Consider the following 19,340-nt stretch of genomic DNA (forward strand, 5'->3'; position numbering starts at 1 on the left):
TATTAAGTACCGAGTAACTGTGGAACTTTTTAGTCCAGAGGTGTCAGCAGAGGAGAGATGTGAGCATCAGTAAAGTAGTCCATGAGCTGAACCAACACAACAGAATGAAATTAAGCCCTAAAATATGATCTATTATAAATGCAGCATCATCATGTCTCAGGTTTCTAATGTTAGCACTTAGATTAATGTTTATCAACACAATGTGAAAACTTTAGTTAATGATGTTTTCATTTCCAAATCACATCCCTGCTCCAAATTTCCTGTCTCTTTTTTGAGGTTTGACAGCAGTGAGGCAGCACAAGCGAGTCTTCAGCAGAGAGGAGAGAAACACAGCTGAGCAGGATGTTGGTAAAGTCGTTTTCCTTTATTTTCTCTTTAACTCCTCTCAACAGATGCTCAAGCACACAGTTGATATCAACAATTACAGTTTTCGTTCCTGGACATGGACCCGACAGCAAAGTGACGGCACAGAGAGGAGAGGACAGACAAAGACAGACAGACAGACAGACAAAGACAGACAGACAGACAGACAGACAGACAGACAGACAGACAGACAGACAGACAGAGGGTGGATGAGCAAAATCCTCCACACAGAACACAGAACACATGGACTGAAAGGGAACAACAGGGGGACCTATAACTGAAAAAAAGAGTGGGGGGAACAATCCATACTTTAAAAAAAAAAAAAAGGGGGTGGGGGGTGATTCTATAGTTTTGGGGAAAGATGGAAAAAAAAAAATGTGGGGTGAAGTCACTTAAAAAAAAAATCCAGTTCAGCCATGATTTCAACGGGGAGAGGAATAAATGCCCAAATACACAGAAATAGCCATCAGTACCGTCTACACTGTTTTTCTAATGTTAATATTTTTGCACACCCTGTAAAAAATGGTTTCAGTTCAACCTGAAAACACAATGACGCCATGTGTTAAGAAGTAAATGAACCAGTTTTATTCCAACTAAAGTACTTTGAATTTAAATTCAGTCATTTTTGAGATGAATGAAACTTGCGATGCTTATTGTCAAAGGAATCTTTTAAGGCTGAACTGACGAACCGTTTTTCACACTGCAGACGCTCCATTGCTTCAAATCAGTGATGCTGTTTGATGTAGAACATTACAACACTGCAAGACTCCGTCTACTCCAGATCACTCCTGTTCACTCCATTAAAGAGACAGTTCGGCAAAGTGAGTGCGATGCTAGTTGGTGGGGTAAGCTTTTATTACTTGTTAGCTGCATTAGCCTTGAAGGACTCAATTTGTCCAAACTATCGCTTTAACGCTTCATGGCAGCAGGATTTCACAAACACTTTTAAAGACTCATGAGTGAATCGGTTGATCATGAACGATTACAATAAAAACTGCTTCGATTCTGACCTTAAATGTAAACAGCCGTCAAAGCTCAGTTTTGAAGAATCGCATTGTGCTCTGTGTGTAGGTGTCTTAGTGCTGTCAATCAATGACCAATGATCAATAACTGTATGACTCCAGTAACACTGGTCATGGCAATGATTATATTGGTCATGCAGGCCTGTGTGGCAGTACAAGAGACTCATCAATAATCTCATAAGATTGTAGTGATTTTTGTTGTTCTTTAAGACATAAAGGCATTAAAGTGATATAAAATGACTGCGTCTCTTATGGAATGATTTTGATTTAGAAAGGAGAATACATTTTATGTATAAACTAATTTAAGCAATGTCACCAATGTCCCTTTCTCCAAATCATAATCTGAATTACATCTGTATTTTAATATGACACCATCAAGGCATCAGATCATAATTAAAACATTTACATTATTAAGGAAGGCAACAGACAGCCACTCTGTACTGCTTATGGCATCTGCGTGTATATATTTCATGTCTCCTATTAGTAGAGAAACACTGAATACGTGATGACAGTAAACACTCGTTTAGTTCAACTCCTCTTATCAAAAATCTAAAAATATACTTTTTGGCAATTGACCACCAGAGGGCAGTCTGGCAGCGATAGTACACAGCCCATCACTGGGGTAACAACACTCTGCTGCTGTTTACTGTATATTATAAAGGGACATCACACTCTTAAGGACTAGTGGTCGGGATAAAAGTGACCTGTGAAATATGACTCTACAGCTGATGAAGCACAAATCGAGCCTGAAGTCATGCAAGTTGTGTTGGTACAAAATAACAACAAGCTGCATTAAAGTTCCAGGCCATCATGTTTCATTGCGGATGGTCAGACTTTGCAACATTTTTGTCACAACTCACTATAAACTTGTAAGGAAACCGCAATAAACTCTAAAGAAAGGAGGAAGAATTAGAAGTTGCTCTGAAAGCAGAATGAGCAAACAAGTTACACTATAAGCCGCCATGATTTCAGTAGATTGCTGACTCCCACTAGGGTCATTTTGTCTGCAGAGTTTTCAGCATTAATAGCTGAAAAGTCTCTCAGAAGCTTTAGTGGTTATAATGGCAGGTCAAATGTGGGCAGTAACATGCTAAACAGGTAAAAATTGCAAGGTTTTGGTAGTTCTAACATGGGGAGAGTTCCTGACCCTGATGTGTCCATTCCAGTGGGCCTCACTAACAGTCCTGGTAACCTCCATTCCACCATAGACACTGCCTTCAAAAATGAGGGAACACACACCTTTTTAGCAACAAAAATTAAATGATGGACAGTAACTATAGTCTGGTATTCCTGACCATTTTGACGAACATAGTTAATATTTCTGATAACTGAAAAAATTAGTAGTTTGATTTCTTTTCCCTCCAAGTAAATCTGCTCAGTCTTCAACATGTTTAATTACGGCAAACGTGTCCCCACACTTTTGACAGGCAGTTAAAAAGTGCTTGCACATTTAAGGTGTGTTAACCAGAAGCAGAAGTGAGCTCCACTGGTGCATCCAAATGAAAAGCAATGTAAAAAGAAAAACCAAGTGACAACACTTTTCCCTTTTTCCCCTAAAAAAAAAAAAAAAAAAAAAAAAATCTGGGAAGCCCTTCAGCTACACTAGCTATTGTCCATCCACCATCTATGCTAATGACCCCTGAACAAATACATACATTTACATTTGTACATTTTTTGGTATATGTGTAATCTGAACAATAATATATATACTCTGGATATTTACATGTCACTCAAACTAGTATTTTATGCTAATTTTGATACAGACCACATTAATCTAGTGCTAGGATGTGGCGCTTAGCCTAGCCCCAGTCTTTAGAAATATGTAAAAGTTGGTGAACTCTGTATAAACGACTTTACAAACAGGCAAAAACAAGGTGGAGATGAAAACGTACAGAAGGATACAGAAGTACGTCCTGCAGCTTAGAGTCCACTCCTTATTTCAGATAAAAAAGTAAGTGCAGGCAAAACAAGCAGTCAAGCTCGAGATACATACAGAAGCTCACATAGATCTCCATTCATTTTAAAATCATGACTGAATCAAATAGAAATGTCTCCCTTTTTGATAGAGCTGGCTTCCTGGATAAAGATAAGACCCAGAGTAAGAACATCTTTAAATTGTGGTAAACTGACGTTAAATGCTGATTTACCACCGAAAACCCTTAAGATTAAAATGCAAACCAGTCCTATAAATCATTTTAAAAATGTACATTATTTTTTCATCTTTAGCCAAATTCATTATTTTATTAGCTCTATTAAACTGTGAAAATGCTTCTAATGGAGAAAGGTTTGGTTGTTTCTGAAATCACACCAAGCAGTTTGCATTAAACAGTGGTCATGTGGGGACAGACGTGATCTTGTCATGAGACACATGTGGACCACCATGAGAAATTTTGGGCTAAATGTGGGTGGGAGCATAGACTTATTAGGGTGGGAACAAAGTGATTGTGAAACGTCTAAACTAAGTGTAGGCAGGGCTAAAGTCCACACAGCGCCCATCTTGGCAAAACATCCGGGCAGTTATTTCCAGTCACACAAGACCAGGCTCCTCTCTTCATCTCTTTGAATGGGGAGACCATGTTAAGCGTTATAAGCTGTGCCATTCATTTTCTAGGCAATTAACTGTTCCCTTCTACATAGTGTCTCAGGTGGAGCTCAAAGGAGGGGGTGATGGTACATTAACATTATCTGTTGAGCCTGTTATCAGTCCATGATATTAAACACCAGATATTAAAAGAGCATGGAGGTATTTAGAGGCAAATCCAGCAAGCCAGCACCAAAGGTTAACAAATAGTCCCCAGGCATGTATTTCCATTATGAGATCACGTGTGGCCCCACAAACCTAGCAGAGTATTCGTCCAACAGCGACATCTGCAGGTTACAGAATAATTTTGTCAAAAACTAGACTTCTTTAAAGCTTAGAAAAAGAAAAGGAGAAAAAAAGCATGTTCACATAAAATGATTGTAGTTTTGGAAGATTTCAATTTCTACCAAAATCTGACTGGAATGGTTAAACCATCAGTTATATTAAAAATCAACTTTTGCTAAAGTTTAGAACGTTCTTCCTTCTCTGGAGATACAGAGCGGAACCCTCGACAGCAAAACAACACGGTGAACCCCCAAAAATTAAGCCGGAGGATTAGAGACATTACATACACATTAACATCAGAACTGTATGACCTACATGATGTAAGAAACACTCACACATGGACATTGATGAAAATGAAAATGATCAAAATGTTGAACAGTAGCTGTGGACGACACCTTTAAATTCAAAGGCTTAGAGATTCGGGTCAATAAGCTTCAAATCTTAAACGTGAACACTGTCATAATTCAAGTAGACTAATAGACATCGTTGTCATCCCAAAAAAAAAAAAAAAAAAAAGTCAAGGCCTTGTTTCAGGACAAATTTCACGAATATTAGACAGAACACTTCTGTCAGACAGAAGTCTCAGGACAGAAAACAAACGCACATGAAAGGCTATAAAACAGGGTGTTGCATATATAACTGTTTTTTATTTGAAAGGACACTCATTATAAAAGGGGGAAAAGCTCTAAAAACAGCGCCTCACTGCTGGGCTTTTAGGATGAGCACTGATGAATGGACGGTGAGATTAGCTAAAGAGAGCTGTGTGCGTGTCGAAGGGCCGCGAGTTTAATGGCAGATCTGCGGTCAGTTGGTCAGTGTGCTGGAGGCTCTGAAATACGACAGGAACTTGAAGCACAAGCTCACTACGAAATACCAAATATTCCGGGCCATCTGAGAGCGAGCGATGAAGACACGCCAGATAAAGACCAGCAAGAGGGTGTTAAAGGTGTAACGGATATTCCTTAGCCTGAGAAAGACAGATTGAGGGGTCAAAGAGAGAAAGAGAAACAAAAACAAAGAAAAAAAAAAAATCAGAAAATGAAGAAGAAACAAACTAATAGGCACAATGACTGCAACTAATTTTTCCACAATATACCTAAGTTATGCTTATAATTGAAGTATACTATAATATACTAAAATATAATAGAATTCAATTGACCTGATTGGAAATCAGGTACTTGTACTGAATAGATAATGTGTGAAATTTTAGACATTAGTATCTTGTTTGGGTTCTACCATATAGAGGCTTTAAAATGTGGCCATGGCTTTAATATTTACACTTTTGTGTAAATAAGCTACTCTGCATACAATGTGCTGTAAAAACCAAGTAATGTGCTGTAAAAACTAAAAGAACACATAAAAATGTAGTTCATTTTAAGTTTAAATGTGAAAATGATCTGAAACATGGATGTAGGGCTGCAAACATAGAAGTGTGCAGAGTGTAAGGTATATTCAAATGCTGAATAATCTAAAAATCATAACAGTGTACATAAATCAAAAATAAAGATGTATGAAGAACAATAATCGCACACTGACAGCCTGAACTGAAACTGAAATCGTGAGGCACCTAGAGACTCCCGTCCCCTTAACTGGTACTAGATCTATGAAATTATTTTTTCCTTTTTTTTTTGTTTTGTTTAAGATGTTTTCATGACAAGAGAAGTGATGCATATTTGCCTTTTGATGGCTTGATAGTTAAGCACACCTTAAACCTCAGAATAACTCCTGAAAACGTCATCCACTAGTATCAATAGTTTAAAGATTCAGACTTTTTTCTGTTTTTAGGTTAAAAAAAAAAAAAAAAAAACAACTACGCATCACATCTTAGAAACTAATGAAAATAAGAGCTAATATTATTTCGTGAAAAGGACACCCAACATGGTCAGTCAGGATATACCTGAAAGTGTGTGTATGTATCTTACTTGCGTAGGTGCTGTCGGGCTGCAGGGATGTCAGACATGTCCTCATTCAGAACATACTTCTTAGTTCCGATGCAGTAGTTCTCTATGTACTCAGGCCAGTTTAGCTGACGGACATCAAAGTTAAACGTCTGTGAGAGAGCAAGAGAGAGAGAGCGTAGTTTCCTACTGATGAATTAAGCAGCTTTACATAATGCTTAATCTATGCTCAGCTAGGTTTCAAGCTTCAAGACAGCACCATCTCTAGTGTATTTATGGTTTTACAGGCTTTGACAAATACGAAAACTAAAGTTCTCTCTTCAGTTTCACAAGATCAGCACAAAACAGTTATACTAAACACACTTTTTGTTCCATTTGGTAGGGGAAGGCTGGTATAATGTAATAATATAATAAAAATAATGTAATGTAAGAGTACTCTAAGAAAAATCTGTCCACTTGATGGCCATGATGGCAACAGCCCCAAGCTGTTATTCTCAGTCATACAAAAACATACTTTATCTTATTCAATGAGGAGAGATATAAAAAAAACTAAAAAAACTAAAAGCCACATTAATATTTTAAAAGCATTTGACAAAAATAGCATATTTAGTTTGTTGCATTTGGCTTAAATAATACAGAAAAACGATTTTTCAGCTTGTCCAGACTACTGCACATGCACAAAACTCCACAAAGAGATAGGCTTTTCTCACTTGTGGCTTAAACAGAAAGCTAATTTTATTAAAGGGCAAGACTTTCCTCATAAACAGATGCCACACTGAGCGTTACAAACTGTTCCATTCATATTCCAACCAGTGACCCGTTTCCTCCTTTATAATGCCTCTGGTTTAATGCAGTATTTAAAAATGAGGCCAATATTTCCAGGGGTGATAGTGGGAAAAATTCCTGAGCCTGAACTTTTTTTCTCTGCTCGGGAGGTGAGCAGGGTGGGGGTGCTATGTATGCGACACACTTAACACATAACTTGTTGGCCCCTGGGCGCAGATATGTGTCTATGTATAACCCTGATCTTCATTACTGTCAATGAATTTTTTCTTTTGAATTAGTCCCTTCAATGATAGATCGTGTTGAATTTTGTTGAAATACATGAACAACATTCAGACATGAGAAACAAACCCAACATAAGCCTATATTTCAGAAGCTTGTGCAGATTACCAGAACTCTTGGGACTAGCAGGCCTGCTCAGGAATCCATACCTGTTTTTAACTAGTCACATACCTTATTGCTTCTATAGCACAGGAGACTACAGATACTACAGCCATACCAAGAACGGTCAGCAGGTGGCAATAACAATACTCCAAAGTAAACTAGGAATTGATTAGTAGCCTAACCATTGACTAAATGACATGAACAAGGACACATTAATTTCTTTTAAAAATATAATAGCAAACTATGCACCTTTATTTTAAATATTTTGAAACACAGTTACAAGGCCATGTGGGCCCACCACCCGCAAGGTCCAGCATGGGGGAGCGGTGCAGTGCCATATTGGCAGTGGGAGATGGCGGGGAGGCCCTAGTTGGCCTAGGCCCCTGCAGCAGAAACTAGCTCTTGGTACATGGAACGTAACCTCACTGGGGGGGAAGGAGCCGGAACTTGTGCAGGAGGTTGAGAGGTACCAACTAGATATAGTTGGGCTCACCTCCACCCACAGTGTCGGCTCTGGAACCAAACTCCTGGATAGGGGTTGGTCTCTCTCCTACTCAGGGGTTGCACAGGGTGAGAGGCGCCGGGCGGGTGTGGGGATACTCACAAGTCCCCGGCTGGTGACCAGGCAGTTGGAGTTTGTCCCGGTGGACGAGAGGGTCGCCTCAATGCGAATTAAAATTGCAGAGAGGAAAACTTTGACTGTTGTCTGTGCGTATGCACCAAACAACAGGTCAGAGTATTCGGCCTTCCTGGAGCGAGTGGGCGGGGTTCTGGAAAGGGTTCCGCCTAGACTCCATAGTCCTACTGGGAGACTTCAATGCTCACGTTGGCAATGACTGGGAGACCTGAAGAGGCGTGATTGGGAAGAACGGCCTGCCCGATCTAAACCCGAATGGTGAATTGTTATTGGACTTCTGTGCCAGGCATGGATTGTCCATAACGAACACCAAGTTCGAACACAAGGATGTTCATAAGTGTACATGGTACCAGAGCTCCTTGGGTCAAAGGTCAATGATCGACTTTGTTGTCGTTTCATCTGACTTGGGACCATATGTTCTAGACACTAGGGTGAAGAGAGAGGTGCTGAGCTGTCAACTGATCACCATCTGGTGGTGAGTTGGATCAGATGGCAGGGAAGACTGATGGTCAGACCCGGTAGGCCCAAGCGAATAGTGAGGGTGTGCTGGGAACGACTTTCAGAGGCCCCTGTTCGGAATGATTTCAACTCCCACCTCCGGGAGAGCTTTTCTCACGTCCCGGAGGAGGTAGGGGACATGGAGTCTGAATGGACCCTGTTCAAAACCTCCATTGTGGAAGCTGCCAGGCGTAGCTGTGGCCAAAAGCTTGTGGGTGCCTGTCGGGGCGGTAACCCAAGAACCTCCTGGTGGACACCGGTGGTGGGGGAGGCCGTCAAGCTGAAGAAAGAGGCCTTTAGGGACTGGTTGGCCCGAAGGACTCCCGATTCAGCAGATAGGTACCAACGTTTTAATATATTATGTGGCTCTCACTGAAATAAATTTCCAATTATTTTGCTTTTATGGCTCTCTGAGTCAAAAAGGTTGCCGACCCCTGCACTAGGCAAACCTTTTTTTTTTTCTTTCTCGCAGACACGTCGGTACGCCGGAATTCCGGCGTGGCGCCTGAAAACTATCAGGCCTGTATTTCAAAACAATGACTGTCAAATTTTTATTCCACATATATACAGCCAAATAAACACCAGTCACTCAATTTGCTCTCTTAGGTACCCTCTAAACAGGTGTCAATTTAGCAGAACCAAGCCTGTGCTGTGTATTGCATGTCTGGCCTGCTAACTAAACCAGCTTAGCCTCCCAAACACCACAAAAGGTTTGATTTTGACTTTCTATAACCAGTGTCTGCCACTTGGGTCACTTGTGTCAGCAGTACATCATTTAGTAAGAATCAAACCTATACTGTGGTGTGTGACACTAGCCTGCTCGCTAAACTAACGTTAATTAGTCTATCAATTCAACCCCATTTGCTCACCTTTACTCACCATCAAATAAACTGGGGGCAGTCATGGGCTGGTGGTTAGGGAACCAGCCTCGTGACCGGAAGGTTGCCGGTTCAATCCCCAGAGCCGACAGCAAGACACCTAACCCTTGAGCAAGACACCTAACCCTTAACAGCTCCCCAGGCGCTGCGGATTGGGCTGCCCACCGCCCCGGGCAAGTATGCTCACTGCCCCCTAGTGTGTGTATGTGGTGTTTCACTTCACGGATGGGTTAAATGCGGAGGTGAAATTTCCCCGTTGTGGGACTAATAAGGGTCTATTAATATTAATAATAATAAAACTGGTGTCAGTGCTTTTGTTTATGCTGACCAGCTCCTGTCCTTTCTACCAATTAGCACTACTGTTTCAGATTTAGCAACATTCAGATAGATGGTTTGACATTTTTGAATAATAGTTTGAAACTTGTGTATTATTTTCACTTATTTGATGATCATGCAAACTAAATAAACCTTTTATTTTTAAATAACCAAGGATGAGATTGCACAAAAGCAACAAATGATTGTCACTTACGCTATTACACTATATACCACTGTGATATCTGAAACAAATGGATACTGCCACGATCATACTCTGCGGCTTCAATTACATATTGCCTTTACCAAAATGAGATTTTCCCAGCTCAGATATTATTGAATTTTTTATATCAAATAACATTATGAAGTCCAACCCCATCATAGCCATCTTGTGATGGAGAGGAATGTGACAGGTTGGAATATTTCATTCAAAACAGGCTGACATACTCCCTGTGTGTTTGTGTACCTTCCGATCCTCCGGGCTGAGCTGGTTCAGCAGCATGTTCATGTTGTCTGAATTCCAGTCCCAGTCCTGACTGCTGAAGTACTCCAGCAGGCCGATGGCTTTGTGCAGCCGATTAAAGATCCGCATCATCCTACACACACAGACACAGGGAGAGTGAGAGAGAGAGAAAGAACAGTTTAGTCAGAGGGTCAAATTTCCCTAGTTCTCCCCCCTTTCCCCAAATGTAGAAAATCAGCCAAAACATGTTTGGTGGCTGAAATGTGCTTTCTTTAGTTTAGAACTAGAGCTATGAGGCAAAGTAATGGAAGCTTATTAGCATTCTAATTAGCATCAAGCCTAAAATCACACACTTGCCCAAGAACGTGGGAAAGGTGTTGAAACTGAATTGAATGTACAACTATTTGTCTCTGTGTTTGCACGCTGTGAAATTACACCTCTGCATTTAACCCATCCGTGCAGTGAAACACCCATATACATGCACGCTAGTGAACACACACACTAGGGGGCAGTGAGCACACTTGCTCGGAGCGGTGGGCAGCCCTATCCACGGCACCCGGGGAGCAAATGGGGGTTAGGTGTCTTGCTCAAGGGCACCTCAGTCATGGACTGTCAGCTGAGGGGATCGAACCGGCAACCTTCCAGTCACAGGGCTGGTCCCCTAACCTCCAGCCCACGACTGCCCCCAAAGCTGGGAGTGTTGAAATTTTAAGCAGCATATATGTGACATGAGCAATGATGTCATTGTAAATGATTTGCCTTTCACCCAGAATTATTTGGAAAATTTACATGAAATAAAACATATCATATTGGACTAAAGTGTGGCAAGAGATCACAAGATATACATACAGTTGACACCAGACCACTGATGCTCATCCTATCTGTGCTTTCTCATTTTGGATGAACTTCAGGCAAATTATTTAAGTGGTGACCAATAAGATTGTTGATATGTGGCATGGTAACTGATTTTGTCACATCTACATTAATGTGGACACACAACAAGCGAGAGATAAAACATTTGATGAAATATTACAATGTAATTTTTTTTAAAAGTGTAAAAACAGGCTGTATTGGGGTTCAGAACTGGCCTCTGAAAATGACAAACTCCTCTCCAGAACAAGCACATACACATTTTTAGCCACACTCAAATGAATTAAAAATTCAGATTTCTGTATTATTGTTTTTAGCAGTTGCAGTTCTGAAATAAGGGGGTGCTTCAGCCCCCTCAGCTCCCCCACTTCCTGCATCCCTGTGCTTCAAGTTGTTTAGTAAACTTATAATAATGTCATCTGTAAACAAGGACTTAAGTATGTACAAAAGAATGTACAGTACTTTTGTCTGGCGCTGAATGGTAGAGTTTAAACATCTATTATTCCTACACTGGCTCTAGTGTAAAACTAAAGAAGTAGAATACAGACAGGAAAAATGTCTTGGCTGATCAACTCTCTCTTTAAGCATTGGTGAAAATGACCACAGATGGCATGCTAGCATTCTCACTGAGGTTTCTGGCCAGACAGTCGCAGAAAGAGGTCGTAGAGGAGTGCAGGGAACTTGTGGCTGACCAGGATCCAGTATTGGTTGATCAAGTAGTTGGAGGTGATGTTAGCATTTGGCCGACGGAACGCCTGCTCCAGAGGGTTCCGCTTAAACGTGGACATCACATGGTGCTCTGAAGAAGAAAGAAACAATCTTTATTATGAATGGACATTTTAAATAAATATAAATACAGTCAAAAGTCATATCATATAGCACCCAACAAACGGCAAATAAATATAGTGAAAATACCTAAAAAAAAAAAAAAAAAAAAAATATATATATATATATATATATATATATATATATATATATATATATATATATATATATATATATATATATACACACACACACACACACACACACACACACACACACACACACACACATATATATCTCATAGTAATTAGAATGAATTATTGCATTACAATGATTTATTGGGGGCAGTCATGGGCTGGAGGTTAGGGAACTGGCCCTGTGACCGGAAGGTTGCTTGTTCGATCCCCAGCACAGACAGTCCATGACTGAGGTGTCCTTGAGCAAGACACCTAACCCCCAACTGCTCCCCAGGCGCCGTGGATAGGGCTGCCCGACGCTCTGGGCAAGTGTGCTCACTGCCCCCTAGTGTGTGTGTATGTGGTGTTTCACTTCACGGATGGGTTAAATGCGGAGGTGGAAATTCCCCGTTTGTGGGATTTAAAAAAGTATCACTTAACTTATTGTACGCATTTTCACAGGGCATTAGTTCCACAGGTTTGATTCCTCAATAGTCAAATTTTAATATATGTTTAATAGATCTTGTCCAATAAGAGCAATTTTCAAATGCTACAATTTTAATACTTATAACCTTGATTTGCTTTGCTTTACATCCGATTTAAAGAAACTGAACCCTGCTTAAGCTGTGTAAACTTTTTCTCCAGTCTTCTCTTCTTTTGAGGTGTGTTCCTCAAACCCATGCCTTCTTTACTCTATGATTTCAGCACTGAAAATTCCTAACACCAGCTAACTCTGCAAAGCGAAAATAGCTAATGATAGCTGAGGTCGCTAACTGAAAATAGTTAACACCAGCTAACTCCGGTAACTGGAAATAACTGATGGTAACTAACTCTACTATCTGAAAATAACTACATACAGCCAACTCTGCTAACAGTCCTGCTAGTCTGTGCTGTTGTGAGTGAATAGTTAAGACTTTTCCCTCCCCATCTAGAGAGTACAAGACACTCCATCTAGCGTACTGAATAGCAACTGTTCAAACTTTGAGCCTTTGCTGTTCATTCTGGTTTAAGGAACAGAACATGGCATCTTCATCAAAAGTACCTCAAATGTGTGTTACTGATATAAAAAGAACTCTGATAATTGTTAACTTTATTCAATCATCACACGTGTGTGATCAGCTGGCTGCACGTGGGACCTCAGGTTATGTAACTCATGGACCAGTGCTGGTTGCCACGGTGATGCTGATAAGAATGACCCTCTCACCCCTCTGTTGCCATGGTGATGCCAGGCTTTGACTCCTCCACCCACTGATTGGCCCAGACCAAGAGTCAAACAAACACCCCCACACACACACCCCAACACACAATTCATGCATACACACACAAATGTCATACATAGTGAGGGTGCATGACAAAGTGTGATGTTCAAATGTAGCTGTTGGATATCACAATAATGATATGAGAAGCGGTAATTTCGGGAAGTGTCACGTTTTGAACGGGTGGGGAGGAAAAACGCCGGGGGCAGGGGTGAAGGCAGAGAGCAGATTTATTCTTTTAAACACAACTTAAATGGCTTTTCAGCCCGTCACATTAACGTCTCGAGCACTCATTCCGTTTGGCTCCCCCTTGCCTTGCCGGGATCTCCTCTCTCAAATCTCTGCCGCCTACTGAAGGGAGAGATGACTATAAGTATAAGAAACAAGGCACAGGTGAGCATCGTCAGCTACTTAACCCGCTGCTTCAACCGGACCGGCCTCTCCTTCCTGCATTCGACGCTCGGCCACGCCCCCTTCTCCACAAACACCAACTACTTTGTTTGATCCATTAGCTCTCAACTATACTGTACTGATGGCTCTTGACATTGGCTTTGTTACTGTTGTTATCACAATCACTGTTAACTCTTTGCTAACTGGGCAACGTTAATATCTGTCTTGCCCTTGATGTTCTGGGCTGGTTTAGACTGGGAGGAACAACGTGCACGTTGTTCTCGTGATCGGCTGCTTATCAACTCTTTAGAAAGACTTCATTCATTTTATCTGTTTTACTGTTGTCATTTAAATTGTTTATATATATATATATATATATATATATATACACACACACACACACACACACACACACACACACACACCCCCTGAAGCACTCTCACAACCATGTGTGCATACATATGTGTGATTCTTGTTAAACATTTGTACGTACCAATCTCACCCCAGTGGAAAGGGTTGATGCCTCCAGTTGTGCAGTTGTAGACCAGTGCTGATTTCGGGCTGAAACAGAGAAAAAAAAAGTGCACCTATATATAAACAACAAACACTGCAGGAGGGCAAAATAACGACACAAAGCATGCGTAACTGAATATACAGCAACAGACAAATGTTTGGACACATCTAATTTTACTATTTTCCACAGTACAGAATATCCACATGTAAACTTTAATATTTATACTAGCCCGGCCAAATGTTAAGTACATCTTATTATCCATTTTATCAGCTCCATTTACCATATATGTATATACACACACACACACACACACACACACACACACACACACACACACACACACACACACATATATATATATATATATATATATATATATATATATATATATATACACGTGCTCTGTAGTTCTACAATTCCAGACTGTAATCCATTGAGCAGGGTAAAAGGGGGCTAACAAAGTATGCAGAGAAACAGATCTGTAACTACAGATATACAAGACATACAAAGCCCATCTATATGGTAAGTGGAGCTGATGAATTGAACAATGAGTGTGAAAACAAGCATGTACATGCTGAATGAAGCATGCTGAATGAAGCGGTCAGTCAGTGTACATTTCAAACATTTAAGCATAAATCTTTAAATTAAAGTGTCTTTAAGTTTACTGTGTGTATGCATGTGCATGTGTGGATGGTTGTGTTTCTGACCTGTGTACTGCTGTGTACCATCCTGCTGCCAGCGTGAGGTTGATGACAACATCCACAGGGATCAGGTCGGCCACTGCGTCGTTGCTGGCCCTCATGGTCCTCAGGATACCCTTACCTGCCTAAAACCACACACACGCACACACACACACTTATCTAGGTCTGGGTATGGAATTGCTACCTCGAGTCCTCTTTTTTTTTTTTTTTAAGGACAAATTTCAAAGGTTTTAGTCCTGTTTGTACTTCACAAACTATCTAAAATGAACTAACATTAGCATACAGACCTTGTCCAGGAAAATCTGTCATGGCAAATAAGATGCCAAAATGATCACTTATTTTGTCTGTCTTTACTATGCAAGCACCAATACCTACCACATGTAAAGTACACATATTAAGATGATGTGTATAAAATAAATATCTTTGTTACAGCAGCTGTATTGTGCCCCCAGCTACTAGGTGTACTTGGGCAGTCACCCTGGTTGTCCCAGCTGCCCATATGGTAGACCCAGCCATGGTAAAACACACATTCATACACTGCATTGTACTTCCAACTGCTTTATGTGTGAACAACTGAATATACACTTGAACCACACACAGACACACCTGTCCTGATCTCACTGAGTAAGAATTAACTCTGGAGCTCCACCGTGTCTATTTATTGACTTATTTGTTGAGAGTTGCTTTCTTTAGCGTATAAATTAGCAGCCTGATCAATCACTACTTTCATGCATTCAGTAGGAGCACAGTTAAAATTACCGCAATGAAGACGCCACTTGGTCCGTTAAAGTTGTCGATCCAGCCCTGTGAGAGACAGAGAGACAGAGAGACAGAGAGAGAGAGAGAGAGGCAAAGATAGAGCACTTTGAGCATGAAATATACAGTGTACACTCTTGTTTAGCTTGCTTTTTTTGTACTAAAAGAAGTACACCCCCACACACACTCGCACACACTCCCACACACTCGCACACACACTCCCACACACTCACACACACTCACACACACTCACACACACTCACACACACTCACACACACTCACACACACTCACACTCACCCCATCTAAACCATGTGCCAAGCCCATCCCAGCTGTCACTGGGCAGAAGGCATGATAACTAAAAGTAATAGTGTTGGTAAATGAAATACTAATATGCTATAACCGAGGACACTGAATTCAGTTTCCTGGATTTTCACTGATAGTCAACTAAACTGTCGATATAAATGATTGGTCACGTAGTGTTTTACCTACCAGTGACTACAAGTACACTGGAATCAAGGTTCAGATTTGAGGACCTCTGCTCTATAATGTACATATGGCGGTTCAAATTTGGACTCACAGGGAACGGTTCCTGCCAGCTGGCACCGACAATGGAGGGACGGATGATGCCAACATTGAGTTTCCCGCTCTCTTGCTGCACCACACACTCCGCCAGCGCTTTGGTGTAGGTGTAGGTATTCGGCCGATCCCCAATCAGCCGCGGTGTGATGTCCCGGACGATGCCGTCATCCATCCACCTGTAAGCGCAGCAAAACACAATATAGCCTAATCTTTTCTGCGTATTCTGCATGGTACCATTGTCTGGTTTTGTATGGTATTTTGCACAAACTCCTATTATGGTGCAGCAGTATTTATTGAAAGTCCTGTATCTTAGATTTTTCTTGTTCACTTATAATATTTGTGTGGTTTCATGTGCCCAAAACAGTTGCTTCCCATTATATGGGCACTGTAACTGAAACCTAACCATATATGAGTGCAATTATCTCTTTTGCACAATCAGTGATATGAGCATTGTAACTAAATTGTGCCTATGATGAACATTGTGTCTTTTCCTGATTGCAGCTAGAGCCAAGCACAAAACAAGCAAACCCTGTAGACATCATGCAGGATGACTCAGAGACGAGTCACAGTAATATACAAACAAGCCTGGGGGAGAGCTTGAAGAGGGTCAGAATGAGTAGATGAGGAACCGGAAGAGTGAAACATTAAATTTACCAACTGTCCCATTGCAACATTAAGCTAACTGCTTAACTGAAGTGAATTTCCACGTTCGGAGCAGGTTCGGAATTGAATGTAGATTGTGTATAAAAAAAAATAAAATAAAAAAAACCTGTGCCGCCAAGAGTCATCTTGTTCTTGTACGCTTGGAAATGGTTAAACTGGGTCTGGTGGGGTTGATTTGACAAAGATTTGTGGGCAATTTTTTTCTGCTTTCTTGTGTGTCCTAGAGATTATCTTGTATACATAGCAACAATAATAACAACCTAAAATGAAGAATTCAACAGAAAAATACATAGACTTAAGTAGATAACATTAAAAGACACCAAACACTGAAGCAGATTTGGGGTAAAACAGTGATGATTAAAAAATCGTAGTCACAGTATATTACCACTAGTTTGACCACAAACCTGTAATGTAGTAATGCAGAACTGCAAATGTCACATTACAATGTCACACTTCAGCATCTGACGCTGTGCAGCTTAGCCCTTTATCATCTTCTCTAAAGCTGTTTCGCCTGAGGACATTTGAAACAGCCTGTTTTTGACAGCTGGCACACTTTTCACATTACTCGTGATTTTTTCAGAGACCAAAACCAGTTGGTTGGAGTCTGAAGCCTGACACTGATCTATAGATGAGCTTTCTTAGCTCTATACATTATCTTTTTGTACAGGCACGATATCTGCCTGCAGAACAGAGCATGTTAAACCAGCACAGATTTATAGAATATGTTTTTTCCTAAAGTGGCAGAAAAAGAGTTTTTACTATCAGTGGGGGACATCATTACAGTAACTTGGTTAACAGTCACCTGGGAGAAAAAAAAAAAGGTTACAGCATATCACAAGTTATTTTGGGTTTTTAAATAGTATAGGTACAACAGTGGACCCGACAACACAGCAATATTTAATTTTAACATTTTTAAACTCGTACCCAAGATTAGATTTGCAGATTATTACAGTGAAGTTCTGTCTTAATCCACAGGATGGGGCTGTTACTTTCTGTTAAGACCAATAAGATTAATTCGGAGACACCTGACATTATTTTAACCTGCCACTTTAGTCAATCAATAGACTGAAAAAGGTTTTCTTTGAGAGGAACAAATTGCAGTACATCACAATGTCACATCCCCATACAATTGCACAAAGCTTCCATCCATCCATCCATTTTCTCAGCCGCTTCTCCTTCAGGGTCGTGGGGGGGGGGGCGGGGTGCTGGAGCCTATCCCAGCAGTCATCGGACGGAAGGAAGGATACACCCTGGACAGGTCGCCAGTCCGCAGGGCAGACAGACACAGTCACTCACACATTCACACCCAGGGGCAATTTAGCTCTTCCAACTGGCCTGACTGCATTTCTCCGGGTTCTCCGGTTTCCTCAGAAACCCACGCAGACACGAGGAGAACATGCAAATTCCACACATAGAGGACCCTAGTCACCTAGCCGGGGAATTGAACCCAGGCCCTGGCTACGCACCGTGCCGCTCTGCGGAAATTCTCACATGTGAGATGCTTTTTTGCATCTCTGTTAGGTCTTTATAACTTGTTGAATGTACATCTGGTGTAAGTCGACTAATGGACCACCCTGTACTTCATACCCTGCTTTAAACACCTTGCACACTCACTCGAGCGAGTCGATGAGTTTCTTTGGCTCGACGGGAGGGGGGTAGATGACCTCATCAATGTGGCGGCGGTTGCAGTTAGCGTAGGCCGTGGAGATGTGGATGAAGGCGTGCAGGTGCTGCATCTGCAGCGCCAATGTCAGGAGCTGCTGCGTCGCAATCACGTTCAGCTGCAGGGCATGCCTAACACATATGCACACAAAATGAAAGACATTTCTCTAATTAATATACATCATTCAACAAAAACACACACACCTACATACAGACCAGAGCATAAATCTTTAGCACCTGAGAAATGCATCTGTACAGCTACTTATCTGTGCAGTAAACAAAAAAGTAGGTAAAGTACAAAACATTAACATTACAAAAAATATGAATAAACAAAGAAACAATCCATTGTGACTGCTCTGTATGGGATCGTGCAAGCTTAACCATTTCCAAATACTAGCTTAACCACCCAATACGTAGTTTATTCTAAACAATCCTTCATCAAAAGAAAAGCCTGGATCAAAAAAATAATAATAATAATAAATCTAATTCACACAATATTCCACTTACACCAGATGAAGTCGTCAGCCAAGACATGGTATCCAAACCTGGAGCTATGAGGTTAATGTTGCCACCAAACACTAGACTAATGATCTAAATTCTTTTCATATATACCTCCCCAAAACTTCTCTCAATCCACTCATTCCAACTATGAAAATGAACAAATTTTATTTCAGTTGTTTTGCTCTACAAATTACTTAAATGTTTATCTTGAATATGTTCAAACAGAAACATAAATTTTAAGCGTTAGTGTCGTGTCCATATTCCTGTGTACCTGTAACATTTATGGTGAAAAATGAATGCACATAGCATTCACCTACAGTTCTCCATTTCATAATTTACAATGACTCATACCTTCCTCTACACTACTTTGACAAACGTGGTCCTGATGAAGACTCAGAGGC

The 19,340-nt window shown here is 40.8% G+C and overlaps 1 protein-coding gene across 6 annotated transcripts in view; it reads right to left on the bottom strand.

Annotated features, from left to right (window-relative positions):
* Positions 1-343: 343 nt before the first annotated feature.
* Positions 344-19,340, bottom strand: part of si:dkey-97m3.1 (fatty acyl-CoA reductase 1) — a 64,893-nt gene continuing 45,896 nt past the window's right edge. For all 6 annotated transcript variants that reach the window (XM_017683146.2, XM_017683151.2, XM_017683149.2 and 3 more), the window contains 9 exons: positions 18,391-18,570; positions 16,112-16,289; positions 15,536-15,580; positions 14,783-14,901; positions 14,055-14,122; positions 11,602-11,773; positions 10,108-10,237; positions 6,174-6,301; positions 344-5,218 (listed from right to left, as the gene is read on the bottom strand). In XM_017683146.2, the coding sequence (XP_017538635.1) occupies positions 5,056-5,218; positions 6,174-6,301; positions 10,108-10,237; positions 11,602-11,773; positions 14,055-14,122; positions 14,783-14,901; positions 15,536-15,580; positions 16,112-16,289; positions 18,391-18,570 (1,183 nt within the window). In that variant the 3' untranslated portion in view covers positions 344-5,055. The remainder of the gene's footprint in view (positions 5,219-6,173; positions 6,302-10,107; positions 10,238-11,601; positions 11,774-14,054; positions 14,123-14,782; positions 14,902-15,535; positions 15,581-16,111; positions 16,290-18,390; positions 18,571-19,340) is intronic.

This window comes from Pygocentrus nattereri, chromosome 1 (assembly GCF_015220715.1).
Source record: "Pygocentrus nattereri isolate fPygNat1 chromosome 1, fPygNat1.pri, whole genome shotgun sequence".
NCBI lineage: Eukaryota > Metazoa > Chordata > Actinopteri > Characiformes > Serrasalmidae > Pygocentrus > Pygocentrus nattereri.